Raw genomic sequence first — 23,364 nt, forward strand, 5'->3', positions numbered from 1 at the left:
CAGAACCTGCCTCGCTGTTCTTTAGTTTGTGGACAGACCGAAGGGTCTGGATCCCGGGTCTGTGTTGTTTTCTCGGCTGGCGGGACGGTCACCAGGACAGTGGTCACGGTGCGACCGCCCGGTCGAGGTCCAAAGGGGCGCTGGGGTTTGGGGCTCGTGTTGAAATCAAACAGCCCAGGTGAAATGCACGGGGGGTGGAATTTTCTCTTCATTAACTGGGCAACGGAGGCAGCAACGTGTTAATTTCTCCACGCCAGAAGCCAAGCGCAGGTTGACACTGGAAAACCAGGGTTAGGAATAAACATTGGGACTGTCCTGGCAGCAGGATTTTGGGAAGACCCTCCCTAGGATGGGAGTGACCTAAAAGAGCTGATATTCAACCCACGTACAGCTCAAAATAAATATATTGGGATATTTGGGGCACATTTTAGGAAGATGATACCATCAACCTCTGTTGGGTTTTTCTTTTATCATGCCAAACCCAGCAAACGTTAATAACAACAAATGTGTTAATAACAGCAACAACAACAACAATAATAATAATAGTGGTTAGCAAGGTTTGCCAGAGCAGTTTCATTAGCCTAGCGAGCAGAAATGTTAATTTTCTCCCTTGCTCCCTGTGGGTTAATCAGTAACGCGGGGCAGCGCAGAGAAACGGGCCCGGGCCACGCAGGAGGGACACGGTGTGACACAGCCCCGGCCCTGTGGCACGGGAACATCCTCCTATCATTTGTTTCTCAAGATTATTCGCAAAATTAGGAATTGATTATGGCTTGTTAAGAGTTTCTGGTGAGCCGCATGGAGAGTTTTCTGTGCAAGTTTATTTTTTGCTATTTATGGAAATGTTACTTTCTTTCTATATAGTTTTCAAGCTGCTGAGGGGGGAATTATCCATCGGCACCTCCAGAGGAAGCACCTCTGTTGGTCCCAGTCTCAGGAAATGAGCTTCTCCAATTTGAAGGGATTTAACCCCCCATGTTTCCAGATAAAAGCTCTACAGCCCATAGAAAAAGGGACTTTTTTCCCAATATGCTGGCTATGCTAAACCCCTTGCTTTGGGGGCATGTTTGGGAAGGGCCCCAGGGTGGTACTGGCTCCACTGCCTCTCACTCTTCATCTCCCTGCCCATCATCTCCCTGCCCACCATCTCCCAGTCCACCATCTCCCCGTTCTTTATCTCCTGTCTCCCTGTCCATCATCTCCCTGCCCACCATGTCCCAGTCCACCATCTCCCAGTTCTTTATCTCCTGTCTCCCTGTCCATCATCTCCTTGTCCATCCTCTCCCCAGCCATCACTTCCCCGTCCTTTCTCTCTCTGTCCATCGCCCCCCAGTCCGTCATCTCCTGTCCTTCGTCCCGCTCTGGTTTGTCCCCCTGGCCACCACCTCCTTGTTCAGCGCCCCACGGGCTATCTCCTCCTGGTTCATCCTGTCCTTTGTCCTCCTGTCCTTTGTCCCCCTGTCCCACGTCCCCCTGTCCATCGCCCCCCGCCCCTCGCCCCCCTGCCCGCTCACCCTTGCCGGGGAGCAGATCCCAGCACCGGGGTGACCCCGCCACGTCCCCTGTCCCTCGGGGGTTCCCCGCGGGGGGCGGCCCCGGTGCCGGGGGCGGTGGCGGGGGGGCGGGACGCGGGGCGGCCCCGGGCGCGGCGGGACCGGAGCGGAGCGGAGCGGAGGAGGAGGAGGAGGAGGAGGATGCCGTACCTGCTCATCAGCACCCAGATCCGCATGGTGAGTCCCGGGACCTGCCGGCATGGGGGACACGGGGGGGACACGGGGGCGGGCGGGGACATCGGGACACGCTCAGCCCCGCTGTCACCGGCACCGCTGCCCCGGCTGCCCGGGCTGGGGGTGCGGAGCTCCGGGCTGATGCCGCGGGGATTCGGGGACCCCCGGGCACGGCCACGCTGTGTCCTGGCTGCTGTGCCCCGTGCGGGGTGTCCCCGCGGTGCGCAACGCCCTGTCACCTCCTGTCCCCGCTCACCCTGTCCCTGCGGTGCTGCCCGGCAGCGGGCGGCGGGGAGGGCGGAGCACGGGGGTGCCCGTACCCCTACTCCTGTCCCCTGAACCCCCACCCCTCTCCAACAGCAAGCGACAGAACCAGTGGAACTTGTCGCAAAGTCCCATGAACGCCAAAGAAATTAATTTCTGGCCACGTGTCCTCACTGTAGGTTTACCCTCTTCCCCAAAATAGCCGTTTTGGGGTGGAAAATGCAGCTGCGGCCACAGGGAAGGGCATGACTGGCAGCAGGTTGGTGCACAGGAGCCCCAGGGACCTCTGGCCGAGACCCAGGCTCACGGCGCAGCCTGTAATCCTGATATAAGCCATAAAGGAAACGTTGCTGCCCGACGATGGCAGCATCCGCACCCCACGAGCTGCTGATCCCCCGTCTGCTGGCGCATCCTGCCAGGGCTGCGAGAGCCGATAACTGTGTCTGAGCCCCGAGTTTTCCCTTTCCCAACACAAAAGTGATCTACAGGGCTGAAAGCCAAACTGGGACAAGGTGGGTTTGCGGTAGGAAGGGGGTAACAGTGACAAAAGCCCTTCAACAAGCGGGCAGGAGTTTGGTGAACGATGCTGCTGCTGTTGTTGAAGATGTCCCGAGACACACACGTCCCATCCTGAGCGAGTGAGTGGTGAATTGAGAGTGGGGACGTGGGGGATGCGGTGGCACCGGAGCGGCTGTTGCCAGCGGTGCTGGGCATTGAACACATTGATTAAGCAATTATGGAGCGAGATACAGAAAGCGCCACAGCGTTGGGGTCTGCAGCACTTTAGGGAAGGGCACGCAGCAGCGTGGGCTGGATTATCGTGGTTTAGCATGTCCCCCCCGCAAGACTTTGGAAACTCTGCTCTTTAGCAGCACAAAGCAAACATTTCCAGGCTGGACCCTGGCGCTGAGCCATGGCTGGTGCAGCCACCTGCCCCGGCAGGAGTGACAGACGTTGCTGCTGTTCCCTGGCAGCGCCGGGGCAGGGACGGGGCTCCCGGGGGGCTGGGGGCTGCACCGGAGCTGCGAGCAGGGAAGGATCTGTCTCTGCTTCGGTTTGTGCCTTTTCCAGCAGCGGAGCGTGCTGCGTGTTTGCACAGCTCACCAAAACGTGCAATTACTGGTGCAGGGGATGAGGAACAACCCTTGGATGAACAATTTTCACTCGCGAACTTTTTTAAATAGTGTGAAAAAGATTTAAAAGGCAACAACTTTTTGTGAATAGTGTGGCAGAGATTTAAAAGGCGCTGTGTGGCACCATGTCACCCTGATCTCCTCACCCTTCCTGGGCAGTGGGGCCATTCCCAGAGCTGCCTCCTGCCAGGACGGCCCAACGGGGATGCTCATTTCAGGGTAAAACCCCCAGATTTGCTGGTTTGGGAGGTGTAGGTCTGTCCTGCAGGCAGACGAGGAGCCCTCGGGAGCTCAGCCAGCAGGTGGCCCTCCAGGAGCAAAGCCATCAAGGTCCAGGAGCAAAGCCACCATGGTCCAGGAGCAAAGCCACCATGGTCCAGGAGCAAAGCCACCATGGTCCCTCCTCTCTCACAATCGTTCCCCCCCAGTAAAGCTCTTACTGGTGCTGTCTGGGGAGGGGGCGCCGCGCAGGTCGCTCACCCGCTCTGCCGTCCCCACAGGAGGCTGGACCCACCATGGTGGGGGACGAGCACTCAGATCCCGTCCTGATGAGCTTCCTGGGGGCCACCAAGAGGAACATGCTGGGGAACCACTTGTAAGTCCTCTGCGGCGTGTCGGACTCTTCCCCCTCCTTATCTTCCCAGATTGGGAACATTTTCACTGCTCATGTCCACCGTGACACCTTCCAGCTGCACGTTAATCCCAGGGCTAGTTTGATGCTGAAAAGGCACACGTGTGTCCTTGCCCCCGCCTGTTAATTCTCACCCAAGGAAATGCTGCATGGTATTTTATTTAGTTCTTTCTTTTCCTTGCTCTGGCCCGTTTTAGAGCTGACCCACCTCCTCCCCTCTCCTTGCACGCCGGGGATGCTGCTGGCTGGTACCCGACACATCCCTGCGCTGAAATAAAACAGGCCCAGTGAGCCTTTAAATCACTCTCCATAACTCCATCTGCCCTCATCCTGACACACAAACCTCCTCTGGCTTATTACCATGTCCAGCACGTTCTTCACATCTTGGCCCACCTTTCTTTTTCTAGTTTTCTCCACTTGATATCTCACTTTTTGTTTTCCTCTGGGAAAAAACAAACAAGCAACCAAACAAACAGCAAAACAAAACCTCAAATGCAAATCAAAACACCACAGAGGGGCAGTTTGATTTCTGCTTGAGCTTGACGGGCAAACACTGATGTCTGGGTCCCCAGCTCCTGTAGCGTTAAAAACCTGAACGGGGTGGGAGGTTTTAAAGCAGGAAGAGAAGTGCCACGTTTTGCTATTTGGGAGAGGGGACCTGAGCTTCCCATGGGTTCTCCCGGGTGGATTCGGCCCCTTTCCTCCCTCCCCGGGTGTTCTGAGCTCCCTCTTGCCCCCCATTCTCGGTGTTGTACCCGCGCTCCCCACTGCGCATCTGCCCCGCCTGCGCAACCGCGGGTGGGGAACAGAAGGACCAGAACGGGCTGGAACGCGGGTGCTGGCACCGCAGGGCCTCGGCCGCACGCCAGCGGGGCCAACCCCGCTGCCCCTGCCAAAAATCCCGGCCGGGAGGAGAGACAAGAGCTCCTCTGCCTGCTTTTTCTTTCACCCACCCAACCGCGAGGCTTCAGACACCACAAACCCTGCCCTTCCCGGAGCACCGTGGGCCCAAAAACCTGAAATGAGCCCTTGGAGGGAGCCTGAAAGCAAAGGCCAGGGCAGCAGGGACGCGCTGGGGCACTGCGGGTGCAGATGAAGGACTGAATTGCTGTAAGGAGGGGAGCGCCCGTCCTGCCAGGCAGCTCTGCAGCAGCGGCTGGAACAGCCCATCGCTGTGTCCCAGCAGGCGCTGGCTGGGGGACGTCGGGGACACCGGCTCATGGGCTCGGGCTGTGCCAGCGCCAGAGTCCCCTCCAGCCTCGGGTGACTGTTCTGTCCCCTGCGAAAGGCTTTGGAAACACTCCCTGCCTCCCCAACCCGATGCAGAGCGACTGCACAGACATAAAGCAGCACACAGATCCACGCTGTGCACGATCTTTTATTTCTCTCACCACGGAGCTGTTTAAAGCCCTGGGCAGCTCAGCTTTCCTGCTGCTTCCAGCTCAGACCCTCGGATTTTTAGGTTCCTACAAACAACAAACAATCCCGGCCTCAGCTCCTTCCTCTGCATAATGGGAATAATATTTACCAAGCCCAGCCTGTGAATGTGCAGGGTATGTGGCAAGGCTCCTGGAGAAAGCATTCAGTTCAAAGACACTTATAATAATACATATTATCTTTATACCACATCTATAATTACAGCAAAGCATAGTCTGTCTTGAGAAACTGGAAAAAAGCTTTCACATCTTGGTGTTATTTCACGCTGTAAAAGCGCTCACCACCCCATTAATGTTTTGCAATCTTAGCAACTTTGGAAAAGCTTTTGGGTCTTTTTTTATCGTTACTGAGAAAACCAGGAGAGCCTTTGTGAAGGTGCCCGAACTGGATCCCCAGCGATCCCACAGCCCGTCATTATCAGCTTATCCGGCACGGTGAGTCATCCGAGAGCTCATTGCATCTGCTGGAACAAACCCTGCGCCCGCGGCGGCTGTGCCGGGGAGCAGCCAGCGCCGGAGCTTGGGTTTGCCAGATGTCCCATTTGTGCCCTGCTCTTCCCCAGCTCGCTCAGCCCATTCTGTGCCCGCACCACGTTGCTCCACATCCCCCGTCTGCTTTCCTCACGGGAGAGCAGCCCCACAGCCCCGAGCGTGCGCAGGGGCCGCGGGGATCTCGGCTCCTGCTCCAAACCAGCAGAAACCGCGGGGAATGAGGCTGGACGGAGACGCAGGGTCAGGCCCTGGGCATCCCCCGTGCGGCGGCTCTGAACGCGGGCAGAGGCGCCTCCGCTCCGCCTTCTCGGCGGCTCTTTCGGCTGATGACTTCTGGATTTTCAAAGGCTGAGCCCCTGGCTGAAGGCAGCGGCTTTTCCCAGTCCCCATATTTCAGGCGCAGGCTCTCAAAAGCACCCAAAACTTACAGGCAGGCTCTGGCGTAGCTAAAACACCGTTTTTTCATTCCTTAGAAACATCCGATTCACTCTTCTCTGCAGAGATTATCTGCTTTTTCCCTGAATTGCCTGCTGGAAACGTTGGGAACCCTCTGCTGCAGTTTCAGCACGTGCCTTTGGACACCTGCTCCCCAAACCACATCTTGATTTACCTGATCTAGGTGTTCCTGCTCCAGCAGGGGATCGGACTAGGTGATCTTTCGAGGTCCCTTCCAATCCCTGACATTCTGTGATTCAATTTACCATGACCCGTTCCGGACAGGCTTCCCCGCCGTTTGCCCGTCCCCACCTGGTTCACCACGAGGTTGTGTCACCACGTGCCAAACACGGTCACTTGGTTTGGTGGCCAGGCTGAGTCACTTCCCCAAGGAAATTCCCGTCTCTTCCTCCTCATCTCACCGTGTCTCTTGTCCTTGTTCCAGCTGGGAGTACTACGTGAACGACGCGCCGCGGATCGTGCTGGACAAGCTGGAGAGCCGCGGGTACCGCGTGGTCAGCATGACGGGCGTGGGGCAGACCCTGGTCTGGTGCCTGCACAAGGAATAGCGAGGAGGACTCCGGCCTTCCTCCCCGCTGGGGACCGTCCCACGGCAAATCTTTTCCCCTGAATTCTGCTTTCTGCCCCAGACTCCCGGTGCGGGGAAGCGAGGGGGGTACAGGCCAAACCTGACCCTGTGGGGACTTGCCCTCCCTGCTGTTTGGCAGGACCTGGGGAGGAAGGTACACCCAGGCCAGAGGAAATCTCACCAAAAACCAGATGGCTCTGTCTCTGCTTTCATGGCAAATACCAGCTTTTTCATTTTAATCATCATTGGAGGGAACTCAAAGGACAGCCTGGGCTGCCTGTTCCCTCGGGCTGCCCGGAGAGGCAGGTGTGGAGCTGGAGAGGTCAGGGCATCCCCCCTCCCCACCCAGCACCAGTCGCACCATCCCACCCCCAAATTGTGCAGCCCAGCACCAGTCGCACCATCCCATCCCCAAAACGTGCAGCCCAGCACCAATGGCACCATCCCATCTCCAAAACATGCAACCCAGCACCAGTCACACCATCCCATCCCCAAAACGTGCAGCCCAGCACTGATGGCATCATCCCATCCCCAAAATGTGCAGCCCAGCACTAATCCCACCATCTCGCCCCCAAACTGTGCAGCCCAGCACTGATGGCATCATCCCATCCCCAAAACATGCGCGGGAGCTGCTAAACACACGCAGTGCTCTGCGAGAAGCCCGTCCCCTGGCAGCACGGCCACTTTCTCTCCCAAAGGGGCTTAGCAGCAGCGTCAGACTTTCAGCCCCTGAAGTTCCATTAGAGCCTAACACGTCGTTCCCAAAACAGCCCTAGAAAGGCCTTGTGCCCATTTCGGGTTCGGGCTGTGTCATCTCAACAGCAGCAGTTGCGACGCTGGATCGTTGGGGTCTGTGTGTCAGTCCTGCTGTAGGGGCAACGCCAATAAAACATTTCTCTAAAGAGACCAGCGTCTTTCTGTGGGTTGTTTAAACAGTTGTTCCCAAAGCCTTGTGGCTCCGCAGCTCCTCAACAAGCTTCAGGAGTTAATGCAGCCCCAAGGGTGGGTGTTTGGACAGCACCTCCACACCCTGGAACCGGGCAGCTGCTCCGGGCACAGACCCACAGGTTCATCACTTACTCTTATGCAGCCGTTTTTTCCCCGCTCCGCAAAGGGACAAGGGCTGCACTCACTGGGAGTTTACATTCCTACAACAGTTTTAAAAAAGGAGGTTTATTGACTTTAAATTAAGAAACAGCTTTGGGAAGGAAGGCTGGGAGGAGGATCCGTGCTCACGCTAGGTGTGAGACTCTGCCTCGTCTTCCCGCTGGAGCTGCTCGATGAGCTGCTGCCTCTCGGCCGCCTGCCGCAGCCGCATCATCACCAGGCTCTCGTAGTCCCGCTCCGACACCACTGACGCCTGCAAGTGGAAAACAAGAGCAAATTGTCAAGGGCAGTATGTCCCCAGCCCCCTGAACCACACTCACAACATGCACTCGGAGTCGGGAGGGGGGTCAGAGTGGCCTGAGCGCTGGGAGATGCAGGAGGTGCAAAAGCTGCCCGGCCTGCAGAAAACAGCATCACAGGGTGACTGAGGGGACAACGGGGGCGCAGACGGAGCCTGAGCGACCCCCATGCTGGCAGAGCTGTGCCCTGCTCACCGGGCGGAGGGGAACGCACGGCTTGTCTCACCAGGCTGGTTACGGCGATGACAAACTGCTCTGCACAAAGTCCAGCGCATGCTTCAGCCGTTACAAAGGCTAACGCCATAAAAACAATAAAATCACACCTTCCTGTGGTTTAGTCACAACGCGGCTGCAGAAAGCAAAGCACCAGGTGCGTTCCCCAGCGCGATGCAGGAACGTTTCAGTTCTCCAGAGCTCCCGGAGCCTTTCAGCCCGTGTGGTACCGGCTGTCACACACAGTTTATACGGATCGCAGGCGGTGCCTGATGCACGTGGGCAGCAGCTGACAGCTCCAGCGCACGGCAAGGGCTGGCTCTGGCACTCGGCTTTCAAAAGCCATTTAACACTAGTAGGTGGCCTCACTATTTCAGATGTATTCAGAGCACCACAGTGCTTGGAAATATCCAGCTCGTTTGCTTGACAATTCAGGTAGAAACAAAAGCATCTTGACAGAAGGTGAATGAAAAAATAAAATCTCACGTTCATCTATCTAGGAACTAGATTTAGTGGTGATTTAAGGACATCTGAAATAGAAAATAGAAGGGATGAAAAGGCAATAGAATAGCTAAATAAGATTCTGCATGAAAATGGGGCAAGTGCAAATTTGTTATCATGTGCCAGAAAAATGCTTCCTCCAGCTGCAGTCTGGCTACAGAAGCCCACAAGAGATGAGAAACGTAGGGAAATTAAGAGACTAATACACCATAATTGGTATTTTAGGAGCTGCGTGACTGAAATAACCTTTCAGCACTGCACAGCGCACATTTTCAGCGTCTGAGAAAGCAGCAGGTTGTCTCAGCCTTCGGCGGCAGGTCCACGCTGCTCCGTCGCTGACCGCAGGTACGCGCTGTGGGTGGCACAGCCTACCTGAGCCTGCATGAATCACCGCACAAACCTGAATCCCCACCTCGCACCGGGGATTTACATGTCAAACAGAGCAGAGGTGATTTCCGGGCTGGTCGGGAGCCCTGCGAGCCAGCGGGAGAAGGGAGAGCAGAGGGGACGGAGCCCGACGGGGGCCGGGCCGGGTGGCTGTTGGCGGTGCCGGCTCCGGAGCCTCGGCAGGAGCGTGGGCTGGAGCCGAGCCGCTCGCACACCTCCTCCCCGCAACCCTGGCAATTACCAATCGGGTAGAACCCAGTTCTGACGTGCCTGACTCAGCAAGGGCTTGGCTCAAAACAAACCCACCCGCACACGGAGCTGCAGCCGGGGAAGCGGTGACAGGAGGCACATGAAGAGAAGGCGGCGCTGGGGATTTTTAGCATTCCGGGTCCAGCCTGGCTGAGTTGTCCCTGGACTCGTTTCTTCCAGTGTCCCAGCTGGTGATCGTGGTGGCCACGGTTCTCCGAGCGCTTCAGCAGCTTCTCCTCGCCGCCGGTTAGACTCGGGAGCTGCTCCGCCACGGCGTAAGTCTATTTTGCATCCAATTTTCCTAACTCTTGTCTTTTACGTCTGTGTTTTGTTGCTTTTTAGCTTTCCGTTCAACTGTATTTCCTTGGTTTCCTTCAGCGTGACTGAGTCACCGTCTCCCTTCCCAGCCACCCACTGAGATTTTTATACCGTGCCCTTCGCCAGGAAGGTGGCTGGTTACCATGGCACCGCCGTGCCCTTCTGTTCTAGATGCTAGATGAGATCTGTTCTCATGGTGACTGGGTGCCTTGGCTGTTCCTCACCAGCTCCTGTCTGCAGCACAGATTTCCTAAGCTCAGACACCGCCATTCCTCCTCCACCGAAGAAGGAGACTCCTTAATATCTAAGACGGGCCAACAGCTCCTTCGCACAGGGCCGTGCTGCGTTTGCATTTCCTGCAATACCAGCCTCTCTGTTTTCCTTCCAGCTCTGGGCACAGGGAAGGAAGAGGTTGGTCCTGCTGCGTGACTTGCTGCCGATCCTGCGACTGAAGTCCAACACCCGTCTGGGAAGAGCCAGCAGTTCCCTTCTCCTTGCCTCGCCTCTCCTCAGCATGGATACCTGGCGGAGAGGGTCCCTCAAGTCCACGACGTTCTTCAGACGCTTCTCGCTCAGGAGACACAAAAAGCTGGGCAACCAGGTCATCATCTTGAACCAGAACAGCCACACTCTGGACAGTGAGGGCCAGTGTCAGAAGAGGGAAGGCCTGAGGGATCTGAAGGACAAGTCTGATTACCTGTCATGCCAGAGCGAGCAGAACCTGGCCAAGGTGCAAGCACCGCCCAAGCCTCCCCGGCTCTACCTGGACAGTTCCAGCTGCCCCAACATCATCGACCGCACGGATTCTCACCCCGACATCTCCTTTTCCAGTGCTGCTCACCAATACCACAAAGCCACCCAAACTCAGTCCCACAGGGAGCAGGGCACAGACTGCGGGGCCGCGGAGCTGGGCGCCCAGAACGGCACCGCTCCGCCCGACCCGGCCGACCCCTTCCTGTCCTTCAAGGTGGATTTGGGGCTGTCGCTTCTCGAGGATGTTCTGCAGACCCTCAGGAAACAGAATCCCAGAGATTACGCCATTTGAAGGTATTTATCACTTAATCCGTCACATTTACTCAGTGCTGCCGCCAGTTTCTGCAGTCCCAGCGGGAGGAAGGGTCCTGCAGCGTTCCTGTTGTGCGTGGCCTGTCTGTTGTCCTCACCTCACCCACCACAGACTGTCCCTGTCCCTGTCCTTGCCAAGGAGCCCTGCGGAGCAGAGCTCCCGTGCTCCGTGCTCGCATCGGAGCACTGGCTGCCGGAACCTCGTGGGCAAGTTTCCATTCTCCACGCCGGGAATCTCCCCCCCGTGACTGCGCGTCTCCTCCTCCTGGAAGAATGTCACCGTGTGGCAAGAGATCTGTGATTGTGGGGACGTGGCTGTGACACGGCGGCGCACGGACAGACGGGTATGGCACACGGTGTCTGGGGATAAGAAGGCAGCTTGCACGGAGACAGCAGCATCGCACCTCGAAGCCATAGCTATGGCAAGGGGCAAGAGACACAAACTGGTGTTTCTTCTCCCACTGTGTTTGGACGTGAAAAATCAAAGCTGTTCCTTTTTTTTTTTTTTTCTGGTGGGTTTCTTTCCCCCATCTCAAGTGCAGTTGGCACTGCCAGCCTGGAAACAGGTAAGCATCCATGTAGGCTCGTAATCCGGCGGCAGCAGTTTATTTATCCTACTAGCAGGAGAAGAAATTTCTCTGGCTACTGCTGCCGGAAGCATGCACTGATCTATCAGCTGTACAGATATGGAAGAATAAATGTGTCTGTGAGTGGAAGCGTCTTGTAGTCTCATTTCCTTGGTAGCAAGCCAGAAAAAGCACCAGGAGCGCAGGCCCCTGATCCGCAGCGACCAGGATCCGTCCTCTCCGGCACTGCAGGTTTCCGGGAGGGCGGGGAAGCGGTTTGGCTCTTCTGGGCGGGGAGAGGCTGGAGCTGCGGGTGCTTTATCATCCCCAGGAGGGTGCACACAGCCCAGGTCACAGCCCAGGGGTGACGCCAACAGGCCTTCCCGGAGCTGGACAGCGGGCAGGGCCAGGCTGAAAATGCTTTAGGCGGCATCAGGGGAAACTGTTCAAAGGACACTGCAGAAACTAGGGGGGCACCAATCCTTACCCTTTCCATAGCTAATTAGATACTAGGAACCTTTAAAAAAAAAAATAAAATAAACCCTCCATGCAGCCAGACAACCAGAAGCTTTGGAAGGCAGCTACAGCAAAGTGCAGAGAGACATTTCAGAGAAGGCACAGATGGCTCTTAACCTACCAGATTTGCATCAGGCTGTGAAGTCAGGTAATGAAACAAACTCTGTGAAACCTCAAAGGAGCTTAGAAAATCAGCAAGAGTGCCAGACAGGCTTTGCTCAGCACTTCAGTATGGCTGAACGAATGGCCCCAAATGGCACTGGCAGGGAGATCCCACCACAAAAGGTGCGAGGAAAACCTCCCCAGGAGCGAGCACTTCCTGCTGTTGTCACAGCAAAACATGCTCTCCACAGCTTGTTGTGTGCTGTGAACCCTCAGAGCTGCCGCGACCAAACAGTCACTGCTCCCACGTAGCCTGGAGTCACACTGGTCACTCCACAGCTTTTGTAATTCAAGCGTAACTCACGGTGCGGCTGCAGCAGCTCTCCAGGAACTGCTGGGCAACGCGCACCCATTGCTGCGGCAGAAAACAAGGCAATAAGACCATGAAGACAAGTGTCTCAACTCACAGCAGGACTTCCCAGCGCCCAGCCCTGCCTTCACCTGGGAACGGCTCCCAAAGCCCGGCCGGCGTGCGGCTCCGTGACGTGCGGCTGCGCGGCCCTGGACCAGCAGCGAGCACGTTTCCATGAGAACGCCGCAGCTCCCGGGCTGCTCGCTGAGGCAGAGCCGGGAAGGAGCTGGATTCACACAGAGCGGGAACACACACGGGGGCGGATTCAGACAAAAATAGGAGCGACCCGGAGGGAGCAGCAAATAGGAAGTGAGGGGAGCGAGGGCAGCTTAAATCAGACAGAGATTAGTGCGGCTTGAAAGCAAGAATGTGGGAGCTGGTGGCTGGGAAGCCAGACTGGGATGAAAGGCTGAGGCAGGGAGCAGGCTGAGGCAGCGGCACACAGCACCTGCAAGAGCTCATTTTGCATAGCCTGCACGTGAAGAGCTGAGGACAAATAACTTGACTGGAAGCTATTAAGACACTGCATCCTCGGGGAAGCACAGCAGGATTTGGGGAGAGTCTGGAGTAGGAACTGGGAAAAGCAGGAACCAGAGCAGCCTGGAGATCTTGGCCTGGGCAGCAAAACTGCAATGCAATCAAGGAAACTGCAGCTGCTTACACAGAAAAGCAGCAGAAAGGACAGACAAGCACCAGCAGTGCAGTTTTGGGGAAAGGATGCAAGTCACGGGCCATAACTTCTCAGCATTTGGAGGGCTAATTCGGGAGTGCCGGGGCTGTGCTGGGCAGCAGTGAGTCAGCAGCTCCCCACGCCGACAGCACTCGCTCCTGAGCCTGCTCCCCATGCTGCTCCAGCACGATAATCCTCCAGAGCCGCACACGCTGCACTTCCACACAAACGAGCTCTGGCTGTGGACACAAGCCAAGATAAACTCGGGCAAAAGCCAGAGCTTTTGAACCCACAGAGGCAAGAATCCACTTCCAAGCTCAGATTGCACCCTTAGGTACGAACAAGCTCTTCAGAGCCAGTTCTCATTCTCTAAAAGCCAGGGACAGTCAAACTGGACCGGATTCTGCTTTTTCCCCCAGTTTGCCTTCTAACACCCTGGCCACCTCCGGGACAGTGCTGTGTGTGCAGGACTCCCGCTGGCCCCGCGCTGTGTGCGGTGCCCCGGGTTGGGACGCTGGGGCTGCCTTTGGCCGAGGTTCCTGCGGAACCGCTGCTCAGGCAAAGAACGTGCAGCCCAAGTGAAAACACACACCCCTAAACAAAACTAGGGTAACAACAAGGTGTTCTGATATATAAACGCATCTACTAGAAATAATGTACTTAAAAAGTCAGGAGTGGATCCGCTGAACAACCTCAGCAGCTGCTAAAACGTGGGTAGTGAACACAGCGACAGCTGCTCGAGACACAGACTGAGGGCACGAGGCAGGCGTCCTCGTCACAGTGACATCTTTTTGGTCTTTACACTGCAGGGAAGGAGGAGGGGGAATAAGTGTCATATGAAGTTTGAACTGGAACTCAAATAACCAGCAAGGAGCAGGGAATAACAGACAGCCAACACCTTGCTGCAGCTCGTCTTCAGATTAGTTTTTGTGTTTTAACCACTAGATGTTAGTGCCTTCTGTGTGTTTTGTGACTGGGATACGTTTGCTGTTCAAGAGCAACAGCTTCGGAGGGATTATCTGATGCAATAAAGAGGAAACAGCCAGGAGCTAACAAACACCTTGCACTCGAAGTAACCACACTGGTAAAGGGGACCCGAACCAGACAATGAGGTCCCTACGAGGATATTTAATTTGATAGTGCTTGCTCTGCCCTCCTGCAGACTATGAGAATATAGGTTTCCTTTCAGCACTGAAACTTCATCCTCTTGTGAATGCAGGGAGTAACCAAGCCTCGCTAAAGCAGCCTTCTAGGAGTCTGTTGCAACCAGAGAATTCTCACAAAGTACATCACAAAAATACTCTAGAAGAATGGCATTAGAGGGTTTGGGTTGAGCAAAGAACATCCTTGGGTTTCACTTGGAAAGGAGAGAGAGTGAGATTGTGCGAAGATCCAGCCATTAAATCGCTTGTGTTCTGAGTATGCTGCTACTCAGGCAAAAGGTCCTTAAAAAAGCCACCGCTCCAGCACAAAAAGGCTCATGGAATGGCAGCCCCTTCATTCAGAGCTCTTTTCAGCTCTGCTGGGAATCAACGTATCTTACCGTACATGCCAAGCACACTGTTAAATTTAGGTTGCTATAGAAATGGATTTAAATAACAGCAGCCTGCGTGCCCTTACCTGGGAAGTCCTGGGCTGCCTGGTGCTGTCGGGAAGGCCGGTGCTGGGACTGTGCCGGGGCTGCCCCTCCAGCCAGGAGATCTTCAGAGGATTATTGACCAGGCCGACTTCGTTCTTCACAGCCATCTCCTGCCAATGACAACATTCCATCACCACCTGAACTTCAGAGCCCACTCTCTCCCAGGTCTGTAACAATCACAAAGGGTTTCCCACCTCCGCCTGGCGCCACAGTGCCCCAGCAGGGCACAATGACAGTGTCGCAGCTGCCCTGCAGCAGAAACCCCCTGTAAGGCTTGTGTCTGCGTTCAAGTGTAGGTAGAACATATTGCTGTCAGTACTTCGATAAACGGGTCACAAACAATTCTGTGGTTTTTGATTATTTGGATATTTGAGTGAAAAAAGAGGTGGCAAGAAATATGGTTGTACAGTATAAGTTGATGGATCTACTAAAATGAAAGGTAACTGATGAGTTCTGTTTCCACAGCCACATGAATGGTTATAACTCATACTGAGTCAAGACATTTAGATTTATTTTAAACTGCAAATGCCTGACAGAACCTCTAGAACTCATTCAGCCCATCTCCACAATGGGTAATTCAGTTGAGAGCGAGCAGATGGAATGGCTCCGTGCCTGCTTTCAAAAGCAGCATCTGTGCTCAGCCCTTCTCACGCACAGCCTGCTTGTGTAGTATGTGATCTGCTCCAGGTTTGTGCCTCCAGCTCTGCCACTCCCTCCGTGCACCTGCAGCCTCTCATTACCCCTCTGCACTGCCTTAAGGAGGTGGCAGCGTGTCCCGGCCACCGCCGTGCCAGCCCTGCCCGCCCCGCACCCCGCTGGGGTCTCCCCACACTTACAGCCGCCTTCACCGTGGCAAATTCCACCACTGCACTCCCCATCTTCCGACTGGAGATCAACAAATTGAGCACGTCACCATACTGTTCAGACAAAGGAGGAAAGAGAAGTTAATTACAGATTCCGAAGTTCATCTGTGGAACGAGCGCAGAGAAAGCATGTGTTTTCACAGACACAAGGCCTGAGTCGCCACCCGTTCTGCCTTGTAGGACGCTTCCACTGATCCCAACCTGTCAATTTCTGTCCCTCTGGGAAATAATTCTGGGGAGGCAGGGAGCTCCACTTTGCTTCCAGCAAGCCCAGCACCAGAGGGCTGCTCAGCTCGGAGCCAGAGCTGCAGGAGACACTCGTGTGAAGGGAAAACAGAGACCACAAGCCGGGATTAATCAGATCAAAGGCTCGTCTGTTCCCGTCTCTGAACCCGCCGCAGCAGCTCACGTACAGCGCTGTGAGCGAAGGCAAAAGCGCACCACAACCACACCGCCACTCGGTGACTCTTACAACACAGGGCATGAGCCACTGGGGGAAGAGTTTGCAGCTGCTCTTTCAGCAGGAGGCCCTGGGAACCAGACAGAGGTGCTGGCTGGGCAAAAAAAAAAAAAAAAAAAAGAATGAGCCACTCTAGTTTTTATGCAGCTTCCCAGAATTTACTGTCCTTTCTTGTACCACTGGAGCAGGGAAAGAGCAAGTGGTGGGAAAGAGCAGACAGGACCTTCTGTAGGATCCGCAGCAGAACGTCTTTCGAGTATCCCCCTCCTGTCTCATCTTCTTTCCCGCATTTCCATCGGAGCTGGGAAACAAACACGACAAGCTAATTTCATCCATTGGAACACACGTTGCTGCACTCAATGCAGCTCCTGCCACCTGCACAATAATCAAGTTTGCTATTTTCAGCTACACTCCCAGCATCGCCAAGACAGCAATTTCAACATCAAAATGTGCAAAGGGAACAAATTATTTGGGGAATGGGGAGAGACGCTGCTCAGTGAAATAAAGAAGATAATACTTCAAAGCAAGCTACTGGCTACATCAGGGTAAGAAGCAGATGTTTCCTCATGGTTAGAGCAGAGATAACTCAATTTCAGGCTCAAAAATCTAGACCAGACACTAGAGAAAAGGATGAGGGAGGAAGGGCATTTTAAAGGCAGTGACAGCAGCTGTTTGCATGCACGGTACACATTAGACAGAGGAACTTCACCTCTGCGGTGTGAAGGGACATGCCAGTTCAGCAGCGATGCAGTGTCCCTCCTCATCTCCAAAGCTGCATGAGGTTCTACCAGTTTTCACCAAAACCCAGCTTTATAACAATGTCTTACTTTGAGTTTGGGAGTTATTTTGCCCTCTACTCCGCTTCTTTCTTGCCTTCCTAAAGAGAGGAAGGAAAAACAGATGAACAGCCTGCAAGAATTAGAGGCAGACAGCTTCAAACATGATAACGAGCTGTTGCTGCATGGCAGCACACAGCGCAGATGCTTGCCGGTTCAGTGTGTGGCTCATTTCCTGACAGATTTGTTGCTGGTCTCTGCACAAACCTGCGCTGAAGTCTGTGTACACCCGAGGAACACCAGAGAACCAAGTTTCAGAGAGTAAAGTCTCAGCAACCATAGGCTAAACACAACTTTCTTCTCCACACCGAGTCTCTTTTGGGTGGTCAGTACTGAGAGCTTCCACGTGGATACAGAATTAGGCACCCACCGACAACTATTATTTTTCGCAGACTTGAATCATTCCCTATTTCGAGTCTGCAGCACTGACTGCTTTAATCGTGACAGATGCACAGGACCTGAAGCTCCCTCCAGCGTTACTGTGGGGCTCCACACCACACCATTCAGATTCAGGGCTTTAGGATATTTATTGAAAAGGAGCACCAACCATGTCTTAACGAGCAGCATGCCACAACCAAGCAAGCAACCCCAGAAACACTAGTTTTCTGACTTATCCTTGAAAAAGGTGCCAAGTAGGATCCTATACAGGGCAGGGTGACAAGTCAGCATGCTGCGGCTGTGCGCCAGCTCCGCGCACAGGGAGCCACAGTCCCAGCGCTCGGCGTTTGGCTGAGGGCTCCGATTTCCTCTGCTCTCACCTTGGCCGTGCTGCTCTCTTTCAAGCCGGATCTGCTCCCGAATGAGTCTCTGCTGCTCCTCAAGCTGCCGGGAGCCTTCTTCCCGCAGCCGTATGATCTGCAGCAGAGGTAGGACAGCACGGGTACGTGAGGGCACCGCTCCACAGCTGGTTCACACCAGCTGAACGCTGCCAAGGGGCTTTTGTCTCACACCCATCCCTGGGCAACCGTCCTGCCAGCTCCCCTGCGCCAGCTCCAGCACTCATATAACCAGACCCCCCGCGTTTTGAGTGACACAGTCCCTGTCAGCCAGCACGTCACCAATTAGCTGTTGTTAATGGCTGCTGTGCAAAGGGGCAGGTAAAAAATAAAATCCCGAGACTGACATATTTGCCAGACCACTACAAGGTCCCTTCTACAAGCCTCTCTTTCGTAGAGCCCATTAATGCAAAAAGCAGGACTGCTATACAGAGATTTGCTACATCTCCTCCCATGGTTTTCATTACGATCGTAAAGACCTTCAGCAGTTCTTCTCAAAAGAAGCGGAGAAACATAAGAATTTATCATTACTTCTTGTTCTAATGATCTCGTTATCCTGGTCTCCTCCTCTTCACTCTCATGGGTCTGGGCTTCTCGTTCTCTGGCTTCAAGGTCTGCAGAGAAAGAAACAAAATTAAAACCATCCAAAGAGAATCTTCGCTGCCGATGCAGCTCACCAGAGGTGGATCACAAACTTGGCTACACATACCCCAGTTTCAAAGCAGAGCCCTGATAGCTCCGCCACCTGCCCCTGCCCAGGCACATCGCTGTATCAGCAACTCCAACAGCCACCACAGCCCCTATCTTCACAAATGGATGGCAGATTAATCAGGAGTGCATTCCGACTGAAGAACTGAAAACACCCAGCTGATGAAGACTTCAAGCCAAGAGAAAATGAAGCTTTGATTTTATTACCAAGCTTTACTTTCTTTCGCTTCTCATCAAGTTTCCGTGTCCTTTCTGCAGCTTGCTGCTTCGCCTTCCTCACTCTGTCATACGCCGCCTGCCAAAGAACCGACACAACAGTGAGAAACCACGTAAAGCAGAAGACATAAAATAGAAAGCAGTGAATAAAAGCAAGATCAGATACTGAAACACCTTAAGCAGAGGTGAAATGTCTTCTGCCTCTTGCTAGCATTCCTCCTAAAAGTGTTGGAAGTTAACACAAGTATCCTGAAAACACGAGGCCCAAAGATCTCCAGATGGAGCCCGAAAGGGCAAGGAAGTGCAAAGTGTACCGGAGAGAAACTCTGACCCACCTGCAGAGCCGGGGGACTATTTTGGTTTCCTCAACACGTCAAAAGTAGCTTCAGGGGTACTGCTAACAGACCAGCTTTGGTTTACAGCCAAGTTTTACAACTAAAAAGTTGTATTTTATATGAAAGATTTATTCACAAGACAGATGTGTGACTCACATGAACATATCAGATCAAAGAGCATCAGCACTCTTCAGCAGCAATAACACTCAGCGCTACAGAGACTTACGAACTGGGGAAAATGGGGATTTTCACTGGCACCTGTTCAAACCAGTTCATAATCTGCTCATCAACCTACTCAGAACATTTCTGTGTAACACACAGAGCAGCACACATGCCGAAACATTACCTGCAGAACAGTTGTGCAGGGAGGCACGGCTCGTGTTGTATGAACTAGAAAAGCCATTATTGTCCCTCCATGGGAAGGGTTTGCTGAACGCTTTTTTCTTTTTAAAATGTAGAAGCCAAAAAGTTCTTGGATGCCAAAAGTTTAATTGCCTCTTGGAGGGGAGATTACAAGCTTTGCCAGTGTTTGAGGAGAGTTATTTCACGTTTTTAAAGCCTACCATCAGAAACTTTAACATGCCTTCACTCCTGAGTTTAACTGGCTAGATTTATCTGCTCATTTTTATTTTGTTTTTATTCTTTTCCCTCCCATGTCCAGATCACTTTCAGGCCTGCGTTCCTCGCAGCACGGGGAGCCCCGGCCGCAGCCTGCGAGGCTCTGGCAGCAGGACAGAGATCGCCACCGTGATTCAGCTCTTCTGTTTACAAGTCTCCTGTGCACCATGGACGAAACGCTTTGAGATATTATTTGTCAGACCTTGACTTCAAGGGAACACCAAATGCACCGTTGCCATGGGAATTTAATGTACCCCCAAAGCAGTGGTGCTTATTTATTTTTTTAAAACGGGATATGTCCCTGTCTAACACGTTATTAAAGACAGTATCTCACCCTCACAGCACATGGACAGAGCTACTCCCAGCAATTCGATTCAGAAAAATAACATTTGTCCGAGTTCCTATCTGGTACCTACTGTTTGATCTCACGGACAGCTACAGGGAATAACAGATCAGACTTGCGTTCGGGAAGGCTCAGTCACAGAAGAGAACGGGACAGGAGGAAGTGAATTTCCAGCAATCCTCCAGCAGGTTTGCAGAGTGACCCCCCCAGCCCCCCAGCGCCCAGGGCCGAGCATCCTCACCCTCGCTGCTGCGTCTGTCAGCACGGCCAAGGCCTGAGACAGCTGGTGGAAAACTTCCGCTGGGGATTACAAGAAAAAAGGGTGAGATGCAGAGAACCAGGCTAGCGGCCTGGGGATGAGCCACCAAACACAATCCCTTATGGAAGAGACCTGCGGAACAGCAGAGAGAAGAATAATCTTTCCAAAGCACTTGCAAGGCGACCCACAGCCAGGATCACCTCAGCCCAAAGGACGTTTGTTACATCAGCTTCAGCGTAAATTAAGAAATAAAAACTGAGATAATTCCATTTGAACAGAAATCCTGAAAACGTGAATTCAGGAGAACCCGTCTACAGAAACGTATCACTCGGCCTGAAACACACTGTTCCAGACAAATTCTCCTTCGCAGGCCAGTAGCTTCTCAGCCCGAGATTCAAACTTTGCATTTTACATCAGTATTACTGACTCTCTTCCTGGAAGGTTACGCATTCCAGCCAGAGGCCTCCCCACACGCTTCAAATCATTTCTCGACCTTCTGCACATGCCAAAGCCCCCAGTTTTCCTCTCATTGCTGCTGAAACCTTTTTTTTTTTTTTCCTGGTGGAAAAATCTTCTCTGAACTACAGTTATAAATTTTCAGTCTTAGACTGTAGCCTATCAAACTGGAAAATGCAAGATACAGTACGATGCTTATTTTTAATTTCCTCCTAGTTCCCACTGCTGTCCAGCACTCCCTGGAGCTACAGAACCGAACCGGAGCAGCTGCAGAGCCAGTGCGAACAGGGCAGGTACACTGAGCTCTGCAGGGTCAGGGCCTCGTCTCTAACAGACAAAAAGCACCATTATCCATACATAATATGACTTGTAAATTTGCTATTGGAGCTTTGACTGTTGAGAGGTATGAATTAAAACGGCGACCAGCCAGTAAACACTGGGGACAGCATGGCCAAAAGTCTGGGATTCAACTGCCACGTGGGAAGATTCTGACAGGCGCAAATAAAATTTCAGCACTGACTTAACATGGGTGTTTCTAAACCCAACACGTGTGCATTCAACCCTAAACCCCAGAGCTTTCTAACAGTGATGAAAATAGGCCTTAGTCCTGCATGTGGATCCGTCCCATGACATACACTTTCCCTAATTACGGGCATACAGCCCTGAAGTTAAGCGGAGCCACTGCCAGGAGCCTGCACGTGTGAAAGCAAACACAGAGTTGTTTGTGTCTGCACAGCCTCATCTCACCTGCTCGGGGGTTGTCCGGGTTCTTGTCGGGGTGACATGTCAGGGCCTTCTGCCGGTACGCCTTCTTCACCTGCAAGACCACAACCGGGCATTACTGCTTGGTGCTGCTTAGGCTGTGCAGAGAAAAGCAGCTTGGGAAAAAAACAAAAACAAAGCACCAACACTGCAGAAACAAAAAATGACTATTCAGAGGACTTCTTCGTTGTTAGTTTTGCCTAGCTTAAAAGACCCCTCCCTACCGTAAGTAGGTGGTTTTGGTTAAACCCACATTCCTGTGCACGACTGGATCTTCCCCAAGCCCGACAGAACATAGGGGCCATTTCTGGAGTGCTGACAGCTGACAGTCCCTCACACCGACTGACAGCAGGGACTCTGAAAAGCTCCGTTTCACTCTCAGCACAGCGACCCGCCCTTTTCAGCCACACTGTGCTGCAGGGATGAGCATCAGAGCCCAGGATGCTCCGCAGGGCAGGAGCCACGTTTGGAACGAGCCGAAGCTGCTCCAAGCCAGAGGTTTGGCTTCTGGGCGTGCTGTGCTACAGCCGTCACACCTCAGCATCGCCACAAGGCTGGCTCACCCAGGAGCTTTCGGGCAGAGGGATAACATGCCCTTTGCAGCTGGAAGTTCAGCACAGAGAAAGTACCATTTACTACACAGCAACTGAGTTTGGCAAGGTGAAGAAATTTTCACCAAAGACTGCTTAACCTCTTCTACACTTCACAGAAACATTGACAACTTTCTGGGCTATGTCACTTCTAACAACCCGAGTTCCCTTTGTTGAGGAAACCATGCAAGAAAGAAAAGGAAGAAAAACTGCTGTGCTGCTGCCAAAATGAGGGGAACAAGCAGTGTCCCAGCACCACCTGGTGGGCACAGTGCTGGGAAGTCACATCTTAACATCCCAGTTTGTCATTTTCTCCTCCTTTTCCCCCGGTGGCAAGCTCAGCAGTGAGGCTGAGGTGACCCAAAATCTTTCATCTCTTTCAATCCTGTGTGTTGCATTGGGCTTGTTCCCATTTTGTGCTTCGTGCACATGGGATTTCCAGGCCGCCTGAGACATATTTACCGGTTAGGCCCAGACTGCAGCTGCCGAGCTTTACCCTGTTGTACTGCTGCTGCTCTTTATTGCTGAAAAGGAAAAAACAAAACCCAAACCCAACAAACAGAAAGCCTAAGGAGGAAATGCAAAGTCTTCCTGTCAAGTTGAACCCTGTTCAGTTACTTATAGCTTACCCCAAAGCATTACTTCCCTTGAAAAGGTCACCTTCCCTGCTCAGGTTCTCAAGTCCTTGCTTAGCATTGACTTACCAATTAAGTTAAAGAATAAATGGAAACATGTCATTCCAAACCCGCAAAATGAACAGGATGACTTATGGGAACCTACAGTACCCAGACCACCCTCTAACAACAGGATTTTTGGTAAGCGCAGGAGGAGCTTTCCCTCTGCAGGGACATAAACAAACACAGCGAGAGAAACGATCGCTCAGCTCAGTATCCAGGGAGCAGCAAACACGGAGCCGCGGCCCAGCCGCCTCCTGCCCGGGCCTGAGGGGAAGGCGGGCGCGGAGGCGCCCGGGGAGGGGAGGGGAGGGGAGAGAGAGGGGACCCCGGTCCGACCTCCCCCCGGCCCTCACCTCTTTCTCCGACGCCTTCTCGCCGATGCCCAGCAGGCCGTACAGGTCCAGCTCCAGCACATCCTTGTCGACCGCCATGCCGGCCCTGCCCGGCGCCCCGGCCCTGCCGCGCTGCCTGCCGGGAAATGGAGTGTCCACCCGCCGCCGCCCCGGCTGTAGCGCCGGCGGCTGGACTACAAGTACCATGATGCACCGCGCTTCCCGCCGCCGGGGCCGCTCCCAGCGGGCACAGCGCGGCGCGGTGTTTGCTGGGAGATGTAGTTTTCTGGCGGCAGCCGCAAGCGGCGCCGGGCGGCCGAGGGACTACAACTCCCGTCGGGCTCTGCGCCGCCGCGGCCAGAGCGGTGCCCGGAAGCGGGGG

General features: G+C 53.9%; 3 protein-coding genes across 3 annotated transcripts; 2 read left to right on the forward strand and 1 right to left on the reverse strand.

Annotated features, from left to right (window-relative positions):
- The first annotated feature begins 1,689 nt into the window (after positions 1–1,689).
- Positions 1,690–6,687, forward strand: GCHFR (GTP cyclohydrolase I feedback regulator). Its single transcript, XM_065635650.1, has 3 exons — positions 1,690–1,730; positions 3,625–3,719; positions 6,564–6,687. The coding sequence occupies exons 1-3, from the start codon at positions 1,695–1,697 to the stop codon at positions 6,685–6,687; spliced, it is 255 nt and encodes an 84-aa protein (XP_065491722.1). The 5' UTR covers positions 1,690–1,694.
- A 1,194-nt stretch (positions 6,688–7,881) lies between these two features.
- DNAJC17 (DnaJ heat shock protein family (Hsp40) member C17) lies at positions 7,882–23,117 on the reverse strand. Its single transcript, XM_065635649.1, has 11 exons — positions 23,004–23,117; positions 21,369–21,438; positions 20,148–20,206; positions 18,602–18,689; positions 18,218–18,300; positions 17,669–17,765; positions 16,902–16,951; positions 16,298–16,375; positions 15,588–15,668; positions 14,733–14,861; positions 7,882–8,067 (listed from the first exon to the last, which is right to left on the reverse strand). The coding sequence occupies exons 1-11, from the start codon at positions 23,079–23,081 to the stop codon at positions 7,945–7,947; spliced, it is 936 nt and encodes a 311-aa protein (XP_065491721.1). The 5' UTR covers positions 23,082–23,117; the 3' UTR covers positions 7,882–7,944.
- Positions 10,296–10,826, forward strand: C5H15orf62 (chromosome 5 C15orf62 homolog). Its single transcript, XM_065635648.1, has one exon. It carries the CDS (start codon positions 10,296–10,298, stop codon positions 10,824–10,826), a length of 531 nt encoding a protein of 176 aa, XP_065491720.1.
- Positions 23,118–23,364: the final 247 nt, after the last annotated feature.

This window comes from Caloenas nicobarica, chromosome 5 (assembly GCF_036013445.1).
Source record: "Caloenas nicobarica isolate bCalNic1 chromosome 5, bCalNic1.hap1, whole genome shotgun sequence".
Lineage (NCBI taxonomy): Eukaryota > Metazoa > Chordata > Aves > Columbiformes > Columbidae > Caloenas > Caloenas nicobarica.

What these genes read in the sequence shown, in the direction of transcription:
- GCHFR (XM_065635650.1), top strand. Translation starts at nt 1,695, where the DNA reads ATGCCGTACCTGCTCATCAGCACCCAGATCCGCATG. An exon ending in TCAGCACCCAGATCCGCATG is followed by an intron (nt 1,731 to 3,624) that starts GTGAGTCCCGGG and finishes CCGTCCCCACAG; the next exon opens with GAGGCTGGACCCACCATGGT. An exon ending in AACATGCTGGGGAACCACTT is followed by an intron (nt 3,720 to 6,563) that starts GTAAGTCCTCTG and finishes TCCTTGTTCCAG; the next exon opens with CTGGGAGTACTACGTGAACG.
- C5H15orf62 (XM_065635648.1), top strand. Translation starts at nt 10,296, where the DNA reads ATGGATACCTGGCGGAGAGGGTCCCTCAAGTCCACGACGTTCTTCAGA.
- DNAJC17 (XM_065635649.1), bottom strand. Translation starts at nt 23,081, where the DNA reads ATGGCGGTCGACAAGGATGTGCTGGAGCTGGACCTGTACGGCCTGCTG. An exon ending in AAATAACTCCCAAACTCAAA is followed by an intron (nt 16,376 to 16,901) that starts GTAAGACATTGT and finishes TTTGTTTCCCAG; the next exon opens with CTCCGATGGAAATGCGGGAA. An exon ending in TGCTGCGGATCCTACAGAAG is followed by an intron (nt 15,669 to 16,297) that starts GTCCTGTCTGCT and finishes TTGTCTGAACAG; the next exon opens with TATGGTGACGTGCTCAATTT.